At 39.0% G+C, this 26,091-nt stretch overlaps 2 protein-coding genes across 2 annotated transcripts in view; one reads left to right on the forward strand and one right to left on the reverse strand.

Annotated features, from left to right (window-relative positions):
* The first annotated feature begins 2,183 nt into the window (after positions 1–2,183).
* LOC145498555 (VWFA and cache domain-containing protein 1-like) lies at positions 2,184–23,594 on the forward strand. The gene is made up of 26 exons (XM_081478462.1): positions 2,184–2,896; positions 3,896–4,040; positions 6,652–6,778; positions 8,493–8,560; positions 8,694–8,798; positions 9,163–9,538; positions 9,908–10,056; positions 10,329–10,484; positions 10,703–10,840; positions 11,539–11,656; positions 11,860–11,959; positions 12,200–12,283; positions 12,844–12,951; positions 13,076–13,163; positions 13,853–13,905; positions 14,311–14,425; positions 16,227–16,427; positions 16,779–16,838; positions 17,006–17,084; positions 17,162–17,258; positions 17,484–17,579; positions 18,309–18,459; positions 18,623–18,783; positions 19,281–19,431; positions 19,576–19,981; positions 20,407–23,594. Exons 1-26 carry the CDS (start codon positions 2,256–2,258, stop codon positions 20,793–20,795), a joined length of 4,362 nt encoding a protein of 1,453 aa, XP_081334588.1. The 5' UTR covers positions 2,184–2,255; the 3' UTR covers positions 20,796–23,594.
* Positions 23,595–23,635: 41 nt separating this feature from the next.
* Positions 23,636–26,091, reverse strand: part of LOC145498556 (uncharacterized) — a 94,310-nt gene continuing 91,854 nt past the window's right edge. The window contains 5 exon segments of the mRNA XM_081478464.1: positions 23,636–24,161; positions 24,288–24,329; positions 24,507–24,633; positions 25,234–25,337; positions 25,518–25,581. Coding sequence (XP_081334590.1) covers positions 23,877–24,161; positions 24,288–24,329; positions 24,507–24,633; positions 25,234–25,337; positions 25,518–25,581 — 622 coding nt within the window. The 3' untranslated portion in view covers positions 23,636–23,876.

Consider the following 26,091-nt stretch of genomic DNA (forward strand, 5'->3'; position numbering starts at 1 on the left):
TACCTGTTGAGTTGATACATGTGAGAGAATAAATAGCTTCCGGTGGGAAACTGAGAGATTCTCGTTCACTTTTCAGTAAAGATTAACGCTATTAAATATTCCCCACTTTAAAGATTACCCGTTTTAAAGATTCCCGCTTTTAAAGATTCCCCATTTTAAAGATTCCCGCTTTTAAAGATTCCCCATTTTAAAGATTCCCGCTTTTAAAGATTCCCCATTTTAAAGATTCCCCATTTTAAAGATTCCCCATTTTAAAGATTCCCCATTTTAAAGATTCCCCATTTTAAAGATTCCCGCTTTTAAAGATTCCCCGTTTTAAAGATTCCCGCTATTAAAGATTCCCCGTTTTAAAGATTCCCGCTTTTAAAGATTCCCCATTTTAAAGATTCCCGCTTTTAAAGATTCCCCGTTCCCCGTTCCTCGTTCCCCATTCCCGTTCCCCATTCCCATTCCCATTCCCCGATTCCCGGTTCCCTGTTTTAAAGATAGTCATTTTAATTCCGTTCTTTAACATTCATTTTCACCTGGCGAATATTGAGCTAGAGCAACTAAAATAGTGTTCAAGATCATTGTAAAATTTAGTTGCTTGGGTTTGCTGGCGGAATCACAACGAACCCGCTAGCAAAGCAGGGTAAAAGTTAGTTCGAATAGCATTACGTAAGCATAAATTACTTGCTGCATTTCAGTTACTGATAAAATGATTCACTGTAAATTTTGATAATTAAACGGGCTTGTGTAATTCAGACAATTCATAAGTTGTTCTCGAAATAAAACTAATGAACATTTTTTTGTAACAGCAACTAACAAAAATTGCTTGTAATGCACAACAGGGAAATACTGATTTACCCCAAAGTTTGACCGTCAGTGACTAAAATCTAAACAGGAAATAAACTTGTTTCCCACAGCTGTATTACGGACGAAGTGTAAATGTATATGACTAACTGGGCTTGTTCAAGTCGCCGTACTTTGATCTCGTAATCACGGCCAATCAGTGGTGTTTATATAGCGTAACAGTAAACAACTACACGTATGCAACTGGGATATGTTTACCGGCAAACTGTCATTTACCGCAAATCCAAACAGAACATGAGTCAGTAGTTAATCTTTTGAGCTAATTATCGGTATGGCAGGCGCAAGTCCGTCGGCACGCAAAAATATCGAATTCGTTTGCTTGAAACCAATGTTTTAAGAAAAGCTTTTTCACTTTGGTTATTGTAAACTAGAGCTCCACGTTTAAGAGAAAGTAAAGATTTTCAGAGTGTGGAATAGAAACGTGCTCTCTGAATGTTGTCATCTGTAAGTTCAATTAGTAAGCGCCTTAGCTCTTGAAAACAAATGTTAACACTAGTATCACTACACTGTTAGCATGCTGTGAAGTGCAAGTGACCTGATCATTTGAGACGATAATTTGTCAGTATTTGGTCAAATAAAGCGTGAAATGTTCAACTGGAATAGAAAAACTGCTCATTACATGGGGGGGAGGGGGAGGGGGGATTAACGCGCCGAGGACCTCCTGAAGTAAGCCAATAAAGTTGCATTCATAAGCAAAGTTTTTCATGCGGGGTTTGAATTTTATTAAACAAATTAGCCGTTTTCGTTTCGTAGTAGAATAAAAATCATTTGTTTCAATGCATGCTTTGACGTCACGAGTGCATGTCTCACGGCATACAGTAAACATTAAAACACTTACATCAGCTTTCTCTCGAAGAGGTTTGGAAAATGGACTCGATAGAATGGCATATTTTACAGTGTAGTCTGAAATAATTCAGATGATTGAACACTTAACGTTTTTTCTCGATTAAAGTCTCCCGATTGGAATTGTAAATAAGCAGATCAGGCATTTGCAAGAAGGAACAAGCTTTAGGTGAAGTGGCATCCATGAGTGGCAAGTTATCATATGGCTGCCAAAAATAATGAACAACTTGAATAAACCGCTGGAGTCAGACGAACGCACAGTCCACCAGGCCAAGTTTGAAATTAACGCTGGGGCATTTAACTGAAAAAATAAGATATTAGTTGGAAAAACTCGTTTCTTTGGAATGCAATACTCTGACAACTTGCTAACATTCTCCTTTCACTAATTGATCGTGTTCATTAAATAAGGAAATATTAACATAACTTTGTCAACTATCGGTTTTACAAATGAGAAAGATACCCCATTGCAATTTCCGGAAGAACTAATTTGCTCTGTTCTCTGTTCAACAGCTACTGGCTGCATATTTGTGGAATTGCCGCAGTTTACTTTCTGCAAAGCAATGACAAACTCATTTTTGAAACAAGTTGTTACAGCTTTTGTTAGCTCTATGATACTGTTAAACAGTGATTTATCTATACCGCCCGTTACTGGTGCCGCTCAAACGAACACTGCTGCTAAACAGATAGCAGACTGTTTACATGAGGTATTCGAGAAAAATCTCGGATTCAAACATCTACAGAAACTCTACGATTCACTTTCTTGCGCCAATCAAGACGTCGACGCCTCAAAATTGCTTCACAGTATAACTGAATCCGCCTCTGCACGATTGAACGCTTCTGTAAGGGTTTTGAAGGATCACAGTAGAAGGTTACAACAAGTTTCATCAGAAACTCAAAAAGTAAATATTGTCAGATGTTGTCGCGGACTCAACGATACAAGTGGCTCTTCTCACTTTAGTGATAAACTTCGCTCACTCGTGGATCTATCTACAGGCTGTTCTATTACTCAATCATCTTTACAAAGCGCACAGAACAATTCCAGACTCAATAATGAGTTATTAAATGGGTTTAAGAGGAACTTTAACAAGTCTTCAATCGTGGCGTGGCAATATTACGGATCCATAGATGGCGAGTATTTACAGTATCCCGCGAGTACACGATACTGTAATGGCAACACTTCAAATTTCGACCCGAGGTTCAAGTAAGTGTGATCCTTAAGAGTCACCTACGTATAAGTAAACTTTAAACAGTCGGCTCTAAGTAGTACAGAACAGAAGATGAAACATGATAGTCCGTGAGTGACTTTCTTTCATAAGCCCTATTTTTCAAAACGTTCCTGATTATTGAAAAAAAAAAAAAATTTTGCTCCCTTGGCAATCAGGCAGGACATATTTTCCCTCCATTTCTTGAACCTATTCTGATTCCCTTGCTGGTTTGAAATAATGGGATTTCATTGCAGTCATTAGTTACCCTGGAATTTTAAAATGAATCTCAACCTGCAGGAACAAAACTGTCTTTTAAGCCAAAGTTTTAGAAATCGCAAACAGACAAACAACCTTACAAACTAATTAACTTAGTAACTTACTAACGAACAAGAAAACAACAACAACTGGAACTTTAACAATTCTTCAGTAGTGCTTTTTTGCCTAAGTGCTTTTGGGGAAAACAATAACAAATATGTTTAAATAAATAAAAAATAACCAAACAACTGGACTAAAAACACTGGTGACAAACAGATATATGCAGTAGCTTTTAAAGGAAGGCACCTCTTTCTCTGCAGATCTTGAGGATTTTCAGTTAGTGACATCATCTACAAAGGTTTTTGGTTCTCGTAATATTATCTGATCGATCAATCTAGTTTCCTCAGCTTCAAAAATATAATTCGATACCCCTCCCCCATAATAAATACCTATCTAGAAAAACTCTGCCTCCGGTAAATGTCTGATAGACAGGAATACGAAAGCTTAAAATTAGCACGCTTCCGTAAAGCTCTAGACTACGAGTGGTCCCTTTTTCGCTTAGTCCGTCGTGCGTGACGCGAAAGAAAACCGAAATCTCAACATAGAGTCTAGGGTAGAATCTAAGGAATGTGTCGTATTGAGACACTGAGTTGTTTTAGGGCGTCTAGTCTAACTAACGTATTTGAACATTCATCACATGTCCAAGTCTGTGGTATTGCTGTTGTGCTTCTGTAATCCAGATCATGGTACGTGGAAACAGCTTCACCTGTTAACAAGAATCTGGTCATTATTATTGATCGCAGCGGTTCAATGTCAGGGACGAGAATGAAGCTGGCTATTGATGCAGCCCTTACAGTGTTGGACACACTCTCACCGCAAGACAATGTAAGTGATTACGGTATGTAATAAGGTCGTTACAAGCACGGCAAGTCTGACCAATTTTCATATCCTTCTTGAGTTCACGTTACATACTTATTCTCGAGTTTTTCTCATTACTATTTCAGTTCCTTACGGTATCTGAAATATGAAGTGTCAAAGAATACGGTAAAAGCCAAGTACAAAGCGTCTTTTATGTCGTTAATTTGAATGTCGAGGAACAGGTTGTTGTTATTCATCGTGGTGGATGCAATAATAAAGTGTATTATCGTTTGTCTCACGATGTAGTCACTTGAGATGTAGATCGCGACGTTTCGACTGCTTACTGCTAGTCTTTTTCAGGCGATAAGGTCGACTGATTTCACGGTATCATTTATATCACAAAGGTTGGCTGTGATTGGTGCTTTTCGATTCTCCTATTGTTCCATTGTTCCGGCGAGTAGCTGTTCCCTCAGTGGTCCGCTGTTGTACCGTTCTCCTGTTGTTGTGTTTCTTGATCGTGGGTATCCATGCTTCAGGAATTTCAATTCCACTATCCCTGTTGATGTTGTTAGGGTGAAGTCTTATGTGAATAGCTTCCTTGACCCTACGTGTGTACCAGTGAGGATCTCGATCAATAAACTTGACCTCATTCCAGATAGGATAGTGGCCGGTCTCGTGGGTGTGTTCAGAAACGGCGGAGGTCTGAATACGGGCGAGTCGTATATCCCTGTCGTGTTCTTTGATCCTCTCCTGCATAGATCCCCCTGTTTCCCCGATGTAGACTTTGCCGCACTCACAGGGAATCCTGTAGACAACACCATCTTGTTTAGCCGGGTTGACGGTGTCCTTTGGTCGCACTAAGTGTGACCGAAGTGTCGTGTCGGACTTAAAGACGTGCGAATGCCTTGTTGTTCTAGGCAGCGGCGGAGAGACTCCGAAACTCCTTGGACATAAGGTAAAACGGCGGTGGATTTAAATTCCGCGACAGGCTCTCTTCTTGGGGTTGTTCGTGCCTTTGTGATCTTCTGTACAAAAGAGGAGGGATATCCGTTAGAAACAAGTACAGATGACAGATGTTTCTTCTCTCCAGCGATTACTGATGGTTTGGTGACGAGACGTTTAGCCCGGTCGTACAGACACTTCACAATACCGCGCTTTACTGACTGAGGGTGGTGTGAATCATACGCTAGGTACTGATCAGTATGTGTTGGTTTCCTGTAGACACTGGTGGTAAGGCGGCCATCAGGTTCTCTGTAAACTGACGTGTCGAGAAAGACGATCTTGTTGTTGTCTTCGATCTCCATGGTGAAACGGATTGATGGTTGTTGACTGTTCAGGTGTTGCAGGAAGACGTCAACTCTATCCCGATCCAGGATGGTGAAAGTGTCATCTAAGTAGCGTTTCCAGATCTTAGGCTTGCAAGGTGCGGACTCTATTGCTCGAAAGAGGACAACTCCATCATGGTCCTTCCGGCCGACAAAGGACGCGCCAGCGTAATCCTGGACGCTGACACATACCACGCAAAAATGTCAGCGCTAATTGATTCCGGACCGTACCAGCTGCTCAACAAAGATCCGACAGACCGCTTGACCTGGAAGCTATCTGAGAAGCTGCTAACCCTGAAACGGAGTGGACACATATCAGAGGCGGTTTATAATAAGATCAGACCCCGACACAAACAACCACCTAGGATCTATGGTTTGCCGAAGATCAACAAGGCCGACACACCGCTTAGGCCGATTGTGTCGTGTGTCAACACCTTTGCATACGACCTGTCTGCTTTCTTGGCTAACGTATTATCTCCTCTTGCAGGTAACTCGAACTTCACAGTGAAGAACTCAACTGACTTCGCCTCCACCATCGCCAGTGAAGAGATCCAGGACCACGAGATCATGGTGTCTTTCGAAATATGAAGTGTCAAAGAATACGGTAAAAGCCAAGTACAAAGCGTCTTTTATGTCGTTAATTTCAATGTCGAGGAAAAGATTGTTGTTATTCATCGTGGTGGATGCAACGCTACGCTACGTAGATGATACTTTCGCCATCCTGGATCGGGATAGAGTTGACGTCTTCCTGCAACACCTGAACAGTCAACAACCATCAATCCGTTTCACCATGGAGATCGAAGACAACAACAAGATCGTCTTTCTCGACACGTCAGTTTACAGAGAACCTGATGGCCGCCTTACCACCAGTGAGAATCGAAAAGCACCAATCACAGCCGACCTTTGTGATATAAATGATACCGTGCAATCAGTCGACCTTATCGCCTGAAAAAGACTAGCAGTAAGCAGTCGAAACGTCGCGATCTACATCTCAAGTGACTACATCGTGAGACAAACGATAATACACTTTATTAATTTGAACGTGTTCAACAAAATGTTACTGTTACCCGAACTAAGAACGAAGTCTGAAAGGATCACAAGGAATATAAAATCGTCATGACACAGAGTTGCTCACTGAGTGGTTAAACACCTAAGGCGATTCGTTTCTTAACTCGGTCTTAAACCTATCTGATATCACTGGTTGTCAGGTCTTCTCGCTAGAGTACAGTCGACAGACGTGTGTCACACCTACCTATGAAGGCTCACATTGTTGGTCTGTGTTGTTTTACACTTTCTTTTTTCTTTTTCTCCAGGTTGGTATCTTAGCATTCTCGCACAGGATCCAGACTCCCTCTGGTTGTTTTGATACCACAGTGGCAGCAGGAATTCCTGCTAATTTAGCTAAATTAAAAAAGTGGGTCCGGGAACTTAGAGCGCGTGGTAAGTAAAGATTTTTCCATTTTTTTCCCCAACATTTCTCTTAACCGTAGTTTCGGCACTTGGAGCTGAAGGTTTTCCGGCAGACCTTAACGGGACGATATGCCATGCAGATAAATCTTAACGAGAACGACAAAGCTGGCTCCTCTGGCGGCACAGCGGCGAAATGAGTCAACCTCGTTGGCAGGGGAGGCGATGTTGGAAATGACTGCGCGTGCTCTAAGTCGCGCGCGCCATTCTCGAGTAAGGGATGAGTACCATAATAAGAAGAACCTGCGTCAAAATGGCGGAGATTTAAAATTCCCATTTGATTTTGCATTTGTTTTTATTTCGCGAAACGAAGATCGCGACAAAACAGCTAAGCTAATAGTAGTAAGTTTTTTGCTTAAAGTGAAGCATTCGTATCGAATTTACAAGTTACTGTTCAAAGCTTTTCAAGATTCATTCCCAGAGCGTCTTCGTTAGATGGGAAGAGCGATGTAATATGGTGATACATAAAGTTATAAGACGAAATCTGATAGAAAATCGAGCAATTTCAGGTTTTAGTGGACAAAAATCTGGTACCAGAATAATTTTAAGTATTTTACAGTCATTTGTACATTTTCTTAAAGGTAAATACATAAATAATTGCCTGAAACAACACCGAAAAAAATTTCCCGTGGGAACGAGAGAAAATGAATTTCAAAGTTCACAGAACCTGTGCAAACACAGGCAAAATTTAATCATCAGTTTCATTTCACCAGTACTTTCATATGTTTCATACGAAGGTCAACATTCGTTTTCGACGTTTGGTGTTGCTAGAAAGGATTTTTTTTTTGAGAAGATATTTAAAACAGTCGTACAGAAGTTTGCAATACGATGTAAATAATCTTGGTACTTGGCTTTTGTCCACTCGTTGCTCGAACTTCTGGTGGATTCCGTCATAAACCTTTTTAGCTTGGGAGGTTTGGTTTCTCATTACAGACCACGTGATATTCTCTATCCATCTAAGGCCCAGTTCAGACGTCGTGCTTTTGCCGTGCCGATCTAAATTCAGGAATTAAGTTCGACAAAAGCACGGCAGAAGCACGGCGTCTGAATCAAACTTTTGAATTAAGTTCGGCAAGCAATTAAGTTCGACACGCTCTGCCGTGCTACACGACTCTAGCACGGCAGTGATTCAAACGTCGTGCTTCTGCCGCGCTAAACAAAATTCATAAATTATATTTATGTATTTTAGCGAATACATAAACTTTTGAATTAAGTTCGGCAAGCAATTAAGTTCGACAAGCTCTGCCGTGCTACACGACTCTGGCACGGCAGTGATTCAAACGTCGTGCTTCTGCCGCGCTAAACAAAATTCATAAATTATATTTATGTATTTTGGCGAGATTGCGTTCCCACGGGGAGTTAGGACGAGAATTGTTACGAGGCATCAGTATATCCCGAATTTGGTTCGACTCTGTCACGACGTCTGAATCAAAGTTGTTTTCCTGCCGTGCTACAGTCAAACCTAATCGCAATTTAGTTCGGCACGACAGAAGCACGACGTCTGAACTGGGCCTAAAATATATTCATTATTATACACGCCACTATTCGAAAAAAAGTTGAAAGTAAGAATTTCCAAGAGTATCTTGGTCTATTGGCAACGCCACGTGGAAGCCGAAGAAGGAGTAAATTAAACAGCACAGATGTGTTGTTATCTGGATAAGAACAAAAATGTTTGCCTCTGTTTCAGGATATACCTATTACGCCCCAGCTTTCAAACACGCCTTCGCCATGTTTCAAAATGTCACCAGAAATCAGGTGAGTCATCTAACGAATCATTAATTTTCATCAGTTAATTATCACAGTGTATACAGGGTACAGATCAGAGGTTTTATTGCAATAATCAGGACCGCCTTTGTGAGCGTTAATTTCATGTTTTGTTTTGTGTCAGGGTTCTGGGAGAAGTAACATCATCTTGTTTCTCACGGATGGTAATCCAAATGATGCTGATAAAGCACAAATATATCAAGAAATTGAAGAAGGGCAGGAAAGATTGGTGCGTAATTTGTCTCTGAATACCAGTCACATAGGATGACTCATGGTTTTATGAACTTCAATGGTAAGCTGAAGTTTAATTTTCCATCAGAGAGAATATGAAAGATTGCGGAAATAAAATGGCAACCGAAAACGTGCGAATGAATTACATTAATGAGAAGGGTTTGTTGAGAATTTTAATGGAGTTTTAATACAGCGTTATTTATTAACTCTAGCTATGTTACTTTTGTCATTAAATTCTTAAACGCTCCAATGGATTCATTGCCCTATTAGGAGCATGTGTTATTGCATGCTGTTTGTAGCGTTTTCGCATAGTCGTATGCTTGTTCTTAAAACTAAATTTATTTTATTTCCTATTTTTATAGAACATGACAGTCCAAATAAACACGTACGCCCTTGGTGTTGGCATATCTTCTAAAGGCCTCAAAAGACTACAAATAATCGCCTCCAACAATAGCGGCGTGTTTTTCGAAATCAGAGATCAACACAGAGGGGTGTTAAAACGAATCATGGGAAGTTACTATACATCCATCGAGTCTCCTCTTGGACAGGAGCCCAGACTCTCTGTGCCTTACATTGACTCGAGGCTTGGTGTTATGGTGACGATGTCACTTGCACTGACTCAAAATGGATCATTTAAAGGAGTGCTGGCGTTAGACCTGCCTCTGGAGCACCTTTTCAAAGAGGCCCTCCAGATGTCGTCTCCCTCGCTGTCCTATGCTATACTTGTAGACAAGGAAGGTAATGTCGTGAACTATCAATAAAAATAATGGCAATTGATTTTCGTGAATTAAGAGTTTTCTTGAATGAAATTCAGAGCTGGACTAAGCTTGACCAAGATAAAGGCTGGATTATCTTTGCGCAGTTTACTTTCATTTTACTTGGCATGTCTGTGAACTAGTTAGGTGTAGCTAAAAGCATTGACCACTGTTAACAAACATATTTATTGCGTTACTTTGTTATTATCCCGGTGACTTAAGGAAACGAGATTCGAACAATGACTAGTACTGAACTAAAACTCAAAAGATATTCAATATCTGTTCAAAAGCTCCAAAGATCTCATTACCGGATAACTTGTTATTATGTACGTTATATTCGGCTTCTTTTCAGGTCGCACTATTTTGCACCCATCTCTTCCTGGTCCCACTGACACCACAAGCAGCCGCTCCTTTTTACCACTGTCTCTATTTGAGAGCGGGCTGCCTCCTGACGTCATATTGAACATAACAAGCGGAGGTTCCGGTCACCAGCACTTTAATGTAAGTAACTTGATTTTCACAGGTCTTACTTTTTTACATGACAAGGCAACACTTTCACGTGGTAATAGCCATTTTCTAAGAAAACTGGTATGTTCCACGTCCTTTCTGCGAACACCTCTCGCTCTACAATCAGTACAAAACAGTGCCAATTCATCTTTGAAACACTCTTTATGTTTACTTTTAGAAATAATATAAGATCGCCTCACTCTGTCTCGCTTCAAAATCACAAGTGAAAATATAGTAGGAACAAAATGATCTTTTAATTGTTGTAGGCTGGGTTTCCTGTGCCACTTGGTGATCAGTCTACAGATGGAGCACACATATTTCACACTAACGCCACCTACCTCTGGTCACCAGTAGGAAACAGCGCTTATTCCATTGTCTTAGTGGTAGCTGATGGACAATCTGTTACAACAGACTTAACGTCGGTAAGTTTGTGTTCTTTGGTGGTTGTAAAGTAGACAGAACAAGACAGAAAAATGTTTATACAATGTTAGAAATTACGTTTTTTCGCTGATTTGATTTCCTGGTTTTGCCTGCAGGATTATTAACATCACCTGCTAGTCTAGATTGCCAATTTTTCATAGAATCTTCTTTTCTCGGTCCACTGATGAAATTTTTCTACTTCTTGAACGTTTTTCTGTAGTTTAAAGATAATGCGCAGATTTCATCATCGTTCTATCATCGCTTGGATTTGGTGTGGAACGATACCACCTCCCATCCTGACGAGGTCTGCAGTTTGAGAGAAAATCTTCTCATTTCTCCAATGTCGTCCACTGTAAAGGTAATTTCATTCTTTCCTAATTTATGTTAATCTTAGAATTGAAGTCACGTCACCCTTTGACAAGTTTTACCAATGCTTTATCAACTTTACCTGTGACTTACAGATTTTAGTTCTAATATTACACATAACGAAAAAAAGAAATTTTAATTCTAGACAATTCAACAATGTAAGAAAACATTAATAAACGGTTAAAATAATTAGGTAAATCTTGGTTGAAGAAAAGTAATTGGGGGCAGTTGTGAAACTGAGTTTTGAAAACCCGTTCTAATCATACAGGGCGGGTATTTCTGAGAGCCTGCAGCTGCGCAGGAACTGCGTACAGCCAGGAGCCCATCACTAGGAGCGTGCAACTACCCCATATTCCTGTCATGGCGATTTCACAGACCGATCTATTTTTAGTTTGAATTTACCGCGAGCTCAGACCCCACTGACCAATCACAAGCCCGGACTTGACTTTTTAACTGACGTCATCATTTCACCTGAAGATAAAAAGAAAAACTTCCATTATTTTCCTTACCGGGAGTTGCACGCTCCTAGTGATGGGCTCCTGGTACAGCTGAGTTTTGACAAAGTCCCTCTTTAGAGTATTCTCTCTTGTAAAAATGTCGTCGACAATCAATGGAAATAAAAAGAATGGACTCTTACATTTCTTCTTCGTTAAGTCAGAGTCAGTTCAGATATTCTCGTTTGAATTTCAGATAGCCCCAGTTGCCTTCAACGATTCTGATGAATATGTCTATAGGACGGAGACCCTAGAGGATGTGCAAGATATCCAACGGTTTTTTAATGACAACACTTCTCAAGCTCAATATAAAGGTCTGGCTTTATTACCAACAAACAATATAGATGCCTGTATGTAAATATTTTAAGATAGCTATTGATAAAACACTGTTAGGAGACGATATGTTCCAAATCCCTGCTCAAAAGATAATATCATTGTTATCTTAGCAGCTAAAAGAATATTATTATTAGTTGTTAATCATATTCTTGGTAACTCGCATTTCACTGATCTGGTATAGGTTTCAGTAAAGCAGTTCGCGCAGAAGTGATACTTACTTCAGAGTTAGAAGAGACCTGGCGTAGAGCTGACTTTACAAACCCGGATGTAGTTACCTGGAGGTGAGCACGGGACGAAAAAATGCGCATTATCTCATTGCACACAGAAATATTTCCATCAAACTGCATGGTGGCGTTATTTGACTACAAGTATCAGAAATCCTTAACTTCACGTTATGTTTTTCTCATGCTAATTGGCCCAGTTGTCACCCCTCTGTGGTTTAAAAAAATTTAAATTTTAGTAGATGTAGTCAAATGAGGACATCGTGCAAGTGTGCTATTGATGATTATTTTTCTTACCAGGTTTGTTGGAACTGAACAAGGAGTATTAAGAACATATCCTGGTCTGCGACTGCAAAAGACGTATTCTCACCGACAACAGTCTTGGTCAGTACATGACTGCATTATTTCTGAGCTTACGGGTGAACAACGAAGGAAAAATATTTATTTAAAGCTATTGAAAGGTACCAACATCAACAACATAGCGGACTGCATTGTATCTGCATCAAGTTAGGGAATCCAGCTTTAACTCAGCGCTGTACATTGAAGCAACTAAAGCCGAACAAAGAACAAAGAACAAACAAAAAAACACCAAACACCAGTCCAACATCTTTCTTTTTATCTGCAGGTTTCGCCCTCAGACTAAATATATTATTTAGTTATAACTCATGTTTTAATTTGCCCCAGTAAATTGTGAAAGTATAAAGGAAATTGTCTTTATGCAATAAGAGTTGTACTTACTTCAGTCAATTGAAAAAAATACGTTTTCAGAAACCAATCCAAAACGAATAGTGGAATAAATAAATATACAGGCAGATAAGTATAAATAAATGGATTTTAAATAAATGAAACGAGAAGATAATGAAAAATAGGTTCAATAGATAAAAGACGAAAGTTACGCTATTTCTGTTGACGGTATTACCTTGATGAATATTGTAATTTGACAGGTATAGGCAAGCAGCGTCATCTCCGGAGAAACTAGTGGTATCATTGAGAACCTCGGTTTATGAGCAAGACATAATGTTAAGCTTTAGCAAAGCTATACGAAAGACCAGGCAAGTCTTGTGATGAACATGTAAGCTTAAGCTTAAGCTTAAACCAGTCTCTGTTGCACTTTTTGGATGTTCTTGCGTTGTAAGTGTTGCCAACAAAATCTCTGTTATTTCTTTTGATGCGCAGCTGCGAAGGTAGTCAGTTGGGAGACTTGCTAGCGGTTATGGGAATGGAGATGACCGAAAGTGCTTTCTTACAGTTTATTACTGATAATGTAAGTTCATTTAACACGCAATGCCTCGTGCAAAATCATTTAGAAGTGACGGTAGAAGACAGTGTATAACGTCTTGTCTGGACTAGTGACTACTGTGAAGTCATAGACTCTTTTCAGAAATGGCGACTAAATTTGAATAACAATACTTTATACATCCTTAGCGTCGTACGTATATTTCCAGACAAAGGTTTTTTCACATGAATGTGAGGTTTAGGATGTAACGTATTGTTATTCAAATTAATTTAGGCCCATTTATGCAAAGGTCTACTCCTGAGACCTTGACTCACGGTATCTTTGTCTCTGGTAACTATATAAACTAAGGGATCTAAATGGGAAAGTCTATACCAAGCCAAAGTGACCCATTCCATTGCAGCTTAAGCCGGTTTCCATTCTCCTAGTTCATCGCAGGATTACTCCTCCCCCGAGCATTAAATTCGCTGGTACTCAATTGTACATCTGGTTAGAGAGAGGCACTATGAGAGTAAAGCGTCTTTTCCAAGAACGAATCACGATGACACCATCGCACTATAGCCATTAGGCCAGTAAAAACAAAATTATTTTTATGTTTATCGAACCTGATAAGGATAAAAACAAGTTAATTTCGTGGCTTTAGACTTCCGACTTAAAAACGTTACGGGTTAGGGCTAATAAATGATTGCTTAACCCCGTAATTTGCATATCCACTTCAGGTTGATTTGAATGAAGATACAAACATGACTTGGTACGTTCTCGAACGCAGCGGGTAAGTTACATACAGCTACTTACATGAAATGGCTATTAAGATAGTTACTACTGTGATTAGTCAAAATCGGGATAATCTGAGTCAAAGGCGTCTGCGTCAAGCAAATACTCTCTTGTAATTTTCCTTGGTGTGGTTATCGATTTGTTTTATTTACACTCAACACAAATCAGCTACTTAACACAAATCTATAACAGTTTTAAATTCTATTGCAGTAGATAAATGCTAGTCCTTTAATGCATGTTACTGTTTATTGTACACCTTAAGTGACCTTGAGAATTTTAAAACAGAGGCAGAGCTCTCTTATGTGGAATGGGAATGTCAATACACCTTGGTTTAGCTTGGAAGATCTTTTCTCAGCGATGAAAAGTGACATAATTTATTCTTGTATTTTCGTTAACGTTTTAGACACATCGTGCTTAATTTCTCAAGTTCCACTATTTTACAAGCTCACAAGAAACATATAACAGAAGTTATTCCTTGGCTGGCAAATGAATTAATCAAAAACGAAAAGATTCTTAAGGTAGGATTTGGTAACATGGCTGTTGGGCTTGCCAAGTAATTGGGTATCATACATATGGTATCCTTGAAATGGTTTAAATTTCGGTCACCATCTCGCAAGTGCGCATATATGTATGGGTTATTGACCAAGTGTGAGGTCAAGATGGCTGGATATTGGTCAAGTCCTCTTTTTGCGAGTTTATGGACCGAGACGAAGTCGAGGTCCATAAACTCGCAAAAAAAGAACGAGGCCAATATCCAGCCATCTTGACCGAACAAGCTTGGTCAATAAAGGATTTATTATATGGTTTTCGGGGAAATTTTTCTTGCGGGACACGGCGAGTAGTCCCGAGCGGGCAAGATACCTCCATGTTGCCCGCTCGGGTAGCCAATCACAGCGCAGGATTTGATTTATCTTGCCCGCTCACGGAGCTAGCCATATAATAAAAGGTTTATCAAACTTCGTTAGCAGTATACAAGGGGTGAAATTAACACCGTTTGGGATTAGGTGATTGGGTAAGATATGAATATGCATAAGTGATTAGGTAGGTACAGGTAAATCATTAATAAATATAAGAAATTAGAAACCTATTTCTATTGTGTTTCACAGTAGAAACGACGAGAAACTCGCCCGTTTTAGCCCACTCTTAGCGAACATTGACTGGTTTGTTTTTAAAATAAAGTTACGCCCTGCGTTCATCGCGTGATTCTTAGTTACAATTGCAAATTGCAAATTCATGCTAGAATAAAAGCTCCTACTTGTGTTTAGACGTTTTCGTTTTAGTTGTTGTAACTTTGGTGGTTTCGTTATTAATGAATGTATTGTTTTTAGCGTAATCAAACGTGTCTTTTTCTTGTAGCACGCGTGTGTTTATCTCATAACCCAGGCACGGGCGAGTGCTTTGTTTCTTTTGTATTGTGAAACACAATACGAATAGATTACTAATCAGTTATATATATATATATATATATATATATATATATATATATATATATATATTAATGATTTGTCTATGCCTAATCTATTTTACATATATGTCAATGGTTTGCCTAATCACCTTATTATCTCATCCAAAGTGCAACTAACTCCATCCCTTCCATCCCTAAAATACTTTCGCTACAAAAGTGAAACCAAAAATAATGGATCGGAAGTACCCTTCCTTACGGTACCTTTTGATTTACACCGACGGAACGATCAGCACATATGCGGTAAATATATAACCACAGGATGAAAACTATTACTGTTAAAACAACAACAACAACGAGAACTTAAACGGTTAAGTATTATTTATTATTCACTATTTTATTATTATTTATTTATTATTTACTGTTTATTATTTATAACTTGGAACTAAATTATTTTTATAATTGTAATCAGTTCACCTCATTACTAAAATCGGTCGTTCAATATTAGTACACGTACTTTGGAAGAATAAGTATTATAAAAACAAACTTTTTACCTGTCCACCTCGTTTTGAAGTTCGACAGTGCGTTTCTGCACCAACCTGTACGACAGATATAAGCTTTTCTACGTTCGAACTCCGTTTAAAGATGAACCCAGAGCAGTGCCTTTAAACCTTATTTGAGTTCGATTTTATGACAATTACCACATGAGTATGGAATGAGTGTGAGTACGTAAGAGTACGAAAATCTTAAATTTACATTTTCTGTAAAGCGCATTTGAATATCTCGATAATATTAGCGCTATATAAATCTTTAATTATTATCATCATTAGACCTTTTTCTGAAACAGAAATAGAAGATTTCTTTTTTCCTGCCACAAAATACGACTAATGCAATGGCTAACTTGAACTGATTTTCAGGCTTCTTGGTGTAATGACTATCAGCAGCATGCAGTTGAAATGTTTTATGAGCTCTCAGACCTCAATGGTGCATCTTCAAACAGTTCCAATCCCTGTCGTCAATTCAATATAAGCCCAGTGCAAGGCACATCTCTGTTCTTATTAGGACTGCCATCCAGGAATGTAAATAACTGTTCTGATAGCGCTCTCACATCCAACGAGGTTTGTACCGACAATTTTTGCCTATGAGTCATTGACGTGATAAATCGCAGAATTCATATTGGTTTCAATTGAAAATTCTCATATTCTGAAAACAGGAATTGTCTATCGGAAGCCAATAAGTAGTTACGTGACCAAAAATCTGTAAAGGATGATGAAAGTCACTAATGACATGAGAGGCGTAGTTATTTCAGTCTTCATGTCTCTCCAGCTTAGAGCATTATGTTTTTTAACGAATAAGTGGTGTTCGCTTTCGGAATGTTGGTGATTTAACAATCACTATCTTTTACACATCATAAACAGAAAGTAAGCTTCTTTAAAATACAAATTAATTGCTTCTTTATTTACTTTCAGGATTGTTTTTGTGGGAAGTTCTGTAATGTTTGTTCAATTGACGTCATGTTAAACTGTCAGGTTAGTTTCGATAACAGAAGTGGTACTCCATCAAAAATTGCGAATTGAAGTTTTTTCTATAATACCTAATGGGCATCGATGTTGTGGAAAGCATTGCTGGTTAGGTAAAGGTGCGTTGGTTAAACGAAATGCTAAGTCGGAGAGCTAATGAAAAAATTGTCTTTTAGTGTCCTTGCTCATGTCATATGTCATATGACGAGTGCGACAATTCTGTTACAAGACTTTGGACTTCATTACCTTGCCCTGGTAAGTGGAATTCTTGAAGTGTTCTTCAATGTAAAACAACAATTCACTTGTCTTCACACTGCTCATGTTTCTTCTAGTCCCAGCTCCTCCGCTGTTTGACACAGAAAAAGAAGACAAAGCTTTGCAGAAGGCGCTTGCTACTGTACCAAGATGCGCACGTGATTGTCTAAAAATGTGAGTGCCAACGGTTCTACGATTTTTTAAGTCAAAATGACAATAACGTGTACATTTTGACCATTGATTTAATATGGTGAATATTAATTACGTCTAAAATACCCATCAAACGTCTTAAATTATTTTTTAAAAATAGCACTGAAGATATCATTACTCAACCGTCAGTTGCCCTCTTCCTGAAGAGACCGATGATAATTTCTAGCTATTTCTTTTGTTTGTTTGTAGAGGGAACATGACTGAATGCCAGAAAACTGTACGCTGCCACTGGTGTTTAAACGAAGAAAGTCCATCATGCAGTTCAGGATGCAGAACAGGACAAAGGTATCACACAAGCGTGTTGTGATAAAGACCGTGAAAGGTTTTACTTGTGGAGGCGTGGAGGCTGCGTGGCCGAGTGGATAGGGCGCCGAACTTGAAATCTGGAGGTCGCGGGTTCAAGTCCCGCTCAGACCACTTAGCTGGAGTTGATTCTCGGTAGACCTTAGTTCAGCTCCCCGGTCATGCTTGTATATAGCCAACTGGTCTGCCTCCCGCCAGTCGGGATTTTTAAGCCTATTACGTTTAGTTGATATATTTGTTTCCTTCATTTAAAGTGGCATGCCTGTGAACTAGCTAGGTGTAGCTAAGCGCATTGACCACTATAAACAACAACATTTGACATTTTTTTTGTGTGTGTGTTGTGAGATTGTTCAGTTACGTTGGAATCCACGGAAAAGATAAAAGTTAATAGCGTCAAAAGATTTCTTCCCTTATTGATTACCCATACTAATGGACGAAGTGCTAATGTTACCAAGGAGTATCTTTCTGCTTTCAAGTAATGATGATATGTACGTTATCACAAACAATACAAAGGCTGGTGCATGGTTGATTTCAGGAGCTAAAAGCGTTGGTCTGTATAGGAGTTGAAAACTTTAAGTGGAACGTTCACATGTACTGCAGCAATGTATAGGGTCATAAAATATTCCAGCTCAAATAAAATGCCTTCCTTTTACAATTTATTTATGGGAACAATCTACACAACTAACACATTTTTTCATATTTTTTTTTCAGTTTATCGATGTACGTCCTTTTTCCTTGCCAGAACTTGATGAACTTATCTACTGGGGAACAAAATAGCCTAAAATACCTGTTTAAGGAAGCAATAATACGACTTGTTCCAAAACTCTCCGCGCTAAACATTGATAATTTACAACTACAAAAGGCAAGTATGCTGCTGCTTATTCTGTGTGACTTGACCTATTTACGGAAAGGTGAAACTGACACGAGATATGTTGCAATGCGTAACATGTTATTAATTAACCTATTTATCTAAGAACTCGACTACGCTTTAGATTTTTTAAACACTTTGTCCATTCCTCTGACAGGATGGAATTAAATTCAAATTGTATGGAACTACCTCAAACAGTGACCTGAAGACATTGCAAGAAAATATCCAACGCTTGGTTAAACAAGGCAAAATTGTACTTGAACCTGATATAGACTTACCTGAGATTTACTCTGCCAGGAGTACCGAGCACTTTACAGAGTAAGTTTGTAATATCATTATGAAAAAAAAACTGAAAAGTGGTTCTGTTTGCATCAAGCGAGTAAATGCAACGTTTCACTGCTTAAATTAACTTCTAGTTGATGCCGTATTGGACTTAATAGTACACAGCAGTAAGTGAAAGAATGTACGGCATAAGGAAACGAATATACGAGCGTAGCAGTCATCCTGTTCGCGTGGGCTGAATTCAATGTTTTCCTTATTCGATTTACAGTTTTCTTCAATGAAGGTCAATATGTAGGAGGAAAGTCTGATCAGTTTCGCGTAAGAGAGTGATTGTTACAAAAACTCGATAACAAAAGTAGTTAAATGTGGAGAACGATTTTCGAATTTATATTCAGTTGTGACTCGTTTAAAGTTTACCACTTTTTTAAAGTTCGGATATCCGTTTTTTCCTTCCTTAAACCCCGACCGAAGTAGCAGAAGATTCGGAAGGATGATGTCATTTTAGTTAATGTCATGTTTTCAAATCTCCATAGTCTCCATATTTTATTAACCTTGGACCAAGCTCTGCCACAGGCCTCACAAGAAATGAGCGCAAACATAGAGACTCAGTTGCAGTCTATTCTGGTTACATTGTTGGGCAGGTCACACGTCAGCAGAATCCGTCGCTTCGAGCTCTACAATGAGGTAAAAACGACTGAAATGTAAACAACAATTTTTGTAAAGCTGTACATGCCAAAAGCGGGAAAATGCATTTTTCTCTTATGACAAAAGTATGCGATAAACGCTCTATAAAAAATGCGTCACTTTGAGATTCGAGTTTTATATTAAATAACAAGACATCAATTTACAATTTTGCAAAGGGGACTCAAGGAAAAGACTTTCATTATAATAGATACACGTTTTTATTGTATTGGGTCTGCTGGGTGCTCACAGCAAGTTAATGGGTCAGTTTTGTGCTCTCTGTTAATATTACTGTTTCTCTACCAGACGTCTGTACAGTTGTCCTTGAGCAACGAGGGTGAAATCGACAGGTATCCAATCCAGAACTTGACAGAGAGACTTGAAGCAGCGGTGACAATTGGACAAGTCTTTTTTAACGCTCCTTTTGTTCCTGGAGAAGCTGCTTCAGAGAAAATTCTTGTTACAAAAATGTTTGCTCTTGCTGGGTTTGATTTTCTGTGTGATCCATTCACACCTACACCGCAGACCACTCAACAAGTTTACAGCAGCACAGGTAAGGTAGCCATCTTGATGTAGCGTGTCTTAAACCATAATGTCCAGATTAAAATATTACCCATTTTAAATTTTATCTCGTCTTCAAAGCTTAAAGATAAGACAGAAATAGTTCCCAAGCAGCCAGTTTTCCGGCCTCGTTTACAAAGGGTCAAACGGAACGAATGAGTATATTTCATATAATCCCTTTGTTATTTGGCTAGAAGGACATTACACAAGTTTGCAACAAAACGGCTTTCAAGCTAGATCATACCGATTTTAATGTCTGATGGCTGAAATCACAGTGCAACCCGAGCATAAGGTTCTTCTGATAACCCTCTCGTGACGGGTTGGAACACATCAATGCTAAATTTAAAGTTGTGAACTCCTTATTATAAAGGTTACACTTAAAGAGCGAGAAACGATTGAGTGTTATTTCATTTTTAGAGTGGAGTACAACCACCTCTCCTACGTACACTGAAAAGGAAAGGGAAAATAAACAAGGTCTTACTCCAGTGGAGATAGCAGTAGTCGTGACAGCATCTGTTCTCACTGCCTCTTCCTGTCCCTGTATTTTATTTATAATGTTGACAAAGAGAAGGAATAGGACAAGGAAAGGAAAAGTGTGTCCTGATGGAGGTCCTGACGAGGACCCACCGTCTGAATTATCAGACCTGTCAGAAATAGACGCAGATATGAACATTACTGTTAATCGAACTTATTGTACTCATGAGCCAATTACGAGGATTCAGCTGACGCCAAGGGAAGCTTGGGCCAGAGCAAAGCAACTTACTATTCCAGCGCCAAAAAATATTCCAGAAGGAGCGTGGTTTTGACTTCTCGTTGCAGCTGGTTAGGTACCACGATGGAGGTCTAATCAAACACGCGCGGTATTCAGATCAATAAGCAGCCACGTGATTTGGAATTCACACGTACATACGTTTAGGTGCAAGTGTGTTACATGTTCCTCAGTTCATGATGTTGTCGTTTGCCAATGAATTTCGTTAGAGAATTCTTCTTTCCATTCTGATTGCAAAATTTTACTAGTTGGGCCTACTAAAACTCAAAGCATGCTTACAAAACAGGAGCAGAAGAATTGGATTGCAAGGACAGCAACGACACAAGGCGGCTTTGTAGGTGCCACACAAGCATAGCCATAAGTACAAGAAACCCACTTGTAAAGCAAGCACAAGAGCCTTGAGCTGATTTATAGCTGTGTTATGTTTTTCTAAATATTTATTTAACATACAGACGTCTCAACACTCTTTGAATAGAACCGAGTATAAGCCTTTCTGAGAGACCTATATCCTTTGCTTTACTCAGTTCAATGAAATGTGTTAACGTGCAGCTAACCCTATTGCAACATCCCCTTTTCCTATGTGAAGTTTTGTTCCATTCCATTCCTTTTCTTTAGGAATTGTGCTACACTCGGAGCCTATCTCCTCCTACCCTTATACAATGATCTCGCAACATTTCCTCCCAGACCCCCAAAATGCTCTCTGATGCGGTCTTTCCTTAAAGTGGGCTATAAAACTGGCCTGCCCAACCCTATAAGATGGTGTCAAAACCCATGTTTACCGCTCAGGGAAGTTTCCTTCAAGTTTTGCTAACGATTTCCTCCCTAGACCCCAACATATTACTTTCTGCTGGAGAGGCCACTTATTAGTCGCCAATCACAGAGCTATCCCGGAGAGAAATTGCCCCGCGCCTCCAAGGATCGAGATGCTTGTGCAACTTCTCTGGAAGCATAAAAATATGTTAGCCATAAGTCCCCAACTACAAGTTTGTCTTGTGATTTGATGAGCAAATAGATCATCCAGCGAGTCATGTGTGGAGTCTTTAACTATGGACGTCATCAAATTCCGGCTGATCTAATAGATTTGCAAGTCCCTTTTTTCCTCCTTTCTCCGGCGGTGCATATGACCCTGCAAAATTGAATTTGTTGAACCAAACTTAAAAAATTCAGCCTAGACCTTTCAAGTGTCCATCGAAACGTCGCCCATGCGCAATTCCTGACATTAATTGTCCCTTAACACCTTTTCGTTATTAAAGAAGCGTTGGAAAGGCGACAATGACGTCCAATCGGGTTTGGCGGTGTCAGGGGTGTACAACTCTTATTTGAAATTTGAAATTGACTGCGAGAATACTCGGAAAAAGACACTCGGCAAAAGCAAACAAAACCGAAACAAGCAAACAAACAAAACAACAGAAAAACAAATACAGTCGTATATCTTTGGCGAAAAGCAACTAAGGCACAACAAACAAACTGCATGAGACAACAATTTTCTTTATTAGATCAAGGTAATGACGTACTTGACTTAATATTATTCATCAGTGCAGTTTAATCTTTATAGCCAGTAAACCTTTATTTTTACTAAAAATAAAGTGCTTTCATAACTAGTTAACTGTTTACATATTATTTACTATTTATTTATCATATTAATTTTTGTGACGCTTGTCTTTTGGCCTCTTAAATGCTGAATATCATAAGGCATTTATTTAACGTGGCGCAACACGGATAGAATTTAAGATGTGGTTTGAAAGATACGTGAACTTTTATTCACTTGTCTCATTACGGCGTCACATGAGGAGTTGATTGTGACGTTCCGAATGTAACACTGGAAGTCTTTCATCAGGTGACGAAGTCGATTGTTTACTTGTCGCTACGCTGATCTCGTGATGAAGACTGCAAACGTAATCAACTCAAGGACAGAACAATAATGAAATATCTAGTTTAGCAGAGCGTCATAAACATGCACTGCCAATGGAAAGTAGGAAACATGGATCAAGAGCTGCAGTTCAGTCAGTAGTCATTAACTTCCTGCCACTGTCTCTGCGACAGAGAAAGAAAACACCAATCAGTTCACTGACAGTACATTAATTAAACATTAATCAGTTTATTGACAGTAAATTAATTAATATTTATTTTCATTCGATCAAATTTTTCTTCCTTTTCATCGGCCTGCAAATGACTGCCAACAAATAATGGTCTGCTCATGCGTAGTACCTTCTAAATCTGTTTTGCTGCAAAAAATATTCTGCTCATGCGTAATTGTAACCACGCTCTTGTCTAAAAAATGGCTGATCGCTTCCCTGAGCTGTCAGAGCTAGTGATATAACGTAGTGATCGAATGATGAAACAATTGTTAAACTCGATTATCGAAAGATATCAAGATTTGTCAGTGTCTCGCAGATAATAGTAAATTGATCTCCTCGCAATTGACAAATCACGATATTTTGCTCAACCTAGTCCAATAATTGTTGAGTTTTGCGCATAACTGGTGAGACTGGCAGAACATCATATATAACATGTTGTCTTGATGCTTGATGTTCTGTAAGTATTGCCTGTATCAGTTCGCCTCTTGATGAACTGTCACTTTACTCGATGACATTTTAGACGATGGGAAAGCTGTAATTCATACTATATCTAGATCCATGGCGGATTTGAACATGATCAGGCACCAGTTGTATGACAGTGGAGACGGTGTCGGGGCTGAATAATGGTAAAAATAATTTATTATAACAGACATGGGGAACCTTCGCCTTTTTCACACAAGTTACATATACATAATTTATTCGGCATCGTGATCTGATTGCGTTTTCGTATATGCTTCCGTTTGGTTGTATACTCTAAGAGGAAGTTATTTCAGCTACCTTTATTTGCGTGTTTGGCGCGTACAGACTGTTCTCATTCCTTCCTTCTTCCATTTGTCTTTTCACAAACGACTTGCGAGAACTAAAGGACTCATTGGAGTAAGCTGTGGCCTAAAAGAATTGATGAGAAAAATTGAAAAAAACGTTTAAATGTCCCCACAATGACCCTAATGTCTGTATAGGTGTACTTATTTAGACTGTGGTTACAATTACAAATCCCTTGCTGTCCTGGCCTGAATTAACATATAAATTAATGTACTATTTTAAAATACATTAACATAACCAAGTACTGGAATTCTCAGTCTTGCTGTTCGACCGACAGTGTTTCTTCTGACAGGAAAGCTGACAGTTAGTAATTTCAAATACATGAAGTCAACGAAAGTGCCGTTAAAATGATTAGTAAGGATTTCTTTTCTGACCCTTTTAACAGACGCAGATAAAATGTCTCCCTCTCTGACACTGTCATGCATCTTAGACGATGAAGAAAAGCGAAATGCAGCCCAGGAGTAGCTTTTCTTTAAGAATTTCTTCTTAAACGCCGTGGAAACCTAAAAAACAAACAAATGGAAAACGTGTGTTTTCCTTACTGTTACGCTATATATGAAATTAATTGGATTTACTATAAATCAGTTTATGGGCAAAATTAGATATTTTAAGCATAAATACAGCCTTACCTCCTGATTGAGGACTATGTTAATTACGAAGAAGTAAACCCCCTGCAGAGAAATCAATGCAAAACAAACATTAAGCGGAAGAAACAGAAACTACGACCATAACACAAGGGTTTAGGTAGCTCCATTAATTACGTACATCGACTATTGTTACAGCTAATAAATTGGTTTGAAAAAAAAGAACTTGAATCAAAGTTTAAAGTTACAAACACTTCTAATGACCTGCACGCAGTTGAGGAGAACAAAGGCGTAAGACATGACAGCTGAGTCAGAGTTAGCTTGCAAGAAACCCAATAACCACGTGACTCCAAGTAAGGGTAGCAGTATCAGAGTTGCCTTCAGGGCCATCCTGTTGTGACATAAATAAAAACATAAATAGTTTAATCACAACTGAAAAATATGGGAAAATCAATGTATATCCGCAGACATGATGGCTGATTCAATCAGACGTTCAAGAACTTATGGGCTAAACAAACATGTACTAGTTGACCAATGTTTTCGATATATGTAGCTGGCGATGGCGAAAAATCTGAAACCTGGACTGGATATCATAGTTCACCTATTGGCATTAAAACAGAATACAAACTGATTTCTGGCTGGGGCATATCGGGCACCCACGAATCCTCTGTCAGTGAGTACTTGTCATCTCCAACGATCAAATTATTTCTTTGCCAAATTAATATGATTCACCTGGTTTCCATTTGTAACTGAGAATTAAACTGAAATTTACTCAGCCTTAATAACGTTCTTACATTAACAAAGCGGGCAACCAAGTTAACGCGAGAGTGAATGTAAGAATAACCTCCAGGGCTCACCTCGTGATCTGACGAACACGTCTTAAAGAGCTCTGTTCCATTTATTTAACCCAAATTTGAAAATTGGAGTTGTTCTTGATTAAAACTGGGAATAGTTTTGAACGCAATCGCATGCCTCTCGTATATGCAGTTACCTGATGTTGTTAAAAAATGTCTTATCATTAGCATGTTTCTGTCGTTTCTCTGTTGTGGGAGATATTAGCACACCAATAACCATACCGAGAATTACCACATTTGTCTGAAAAGTTAGAAGAAAACAGGTTAAAATTACCAGTCTAAATCCATGAACAAGTAAGGTACTCCTCATGATATTAGAACTAGCAAATTAATGCAACTGAGCGAAAAGTAATTGGTTAGCTCAGACTCAGAATAGATACAGATAGGTACAGTTAGATATAGTGATAAGTTCTTGTCTTACCAAAATAACCACAACAACTGGAGGAAGGAACAGAGAAACCAGGACAATTTCAGTCATCCAGCATCTACAAGAAACCCAGAAACTATCTTTCGACCATTTGATTCTTTAGCGTTATTACTGACAACGTTTAGGAAACCTTTGGAAAACGCTTCACGGGGTCATGGATCGGAGTACTTTTTCTTAGTTTACAATGGAAATTGCTTGATGAATACGGAGTTTTCTTTTTATGTTGTCGGAAAGAAAACGAGGGTGCATTTTATTGTTGTGCTCGGCGCCCAGGTCTTTTATGGAAGTTAGATTTGAATTTGTTTCGGTGTAGACCTTGCAACGTTTCATCTGTTAATTATATACTTTGTTCTCATGCTATTTTTTTTTCTGATCTCTACACCTTCGAGGTCAATTTAAACTTGGCGCAGTTTCACTCAGAGTTTAAAGGTCGGTGCACACGAGGGAACTAGTCCCTGCCACTAGTCCCTGCCACTAGTCCCCTGAAGAGTTTACACGAAGGGACTGGTCGCAGGGACTTGTCCCACGAACAGTTCACACGAAGCGTTTTGAGCAACAAGTCGCAGGG

This window comes from Orbicella franksi, chromosome 9 (assembly GCF_964199315.1).
Source record: "Orbicella franksi chromosome 9, jaOrbFran1.1, whole genome shotgun sequence".
Taxonomy (NCBI): Eukaryota; Metazoa; Cnidaria; class Anthozoa; order Scleractinia; family Merulinidae; genus Orbicella; species Orbicella franksi.

What these genes read in the sequence shown, in the direction of transcription:
- LOC145498555 (XM_081478462.1), top strand. Translation starts at nt 2,256, where the DNA reads ATGACAAACTCATTTTTGAAACAAGTTGTTACAGCTTTTGTTAGCTCT. An exon ending in CCGGGAACTTAGAGCGCGTG is followed by an intron (nt 6,779 to 8,492) that starts GTAAGTAAAGAT and finishes CCTCTGTTTCAG; the next exon opens with GATATACCTATTACGCCCCA. An exon ending in CCGGATGTAGTTACCTGGAG is followed by an intron (nt 11,960 to 12,199) that starts GTGAGCACGGGA and finishes TTTTCTTACCAG; the next exon opens with GTTTGTTGGAACTGAACAAG.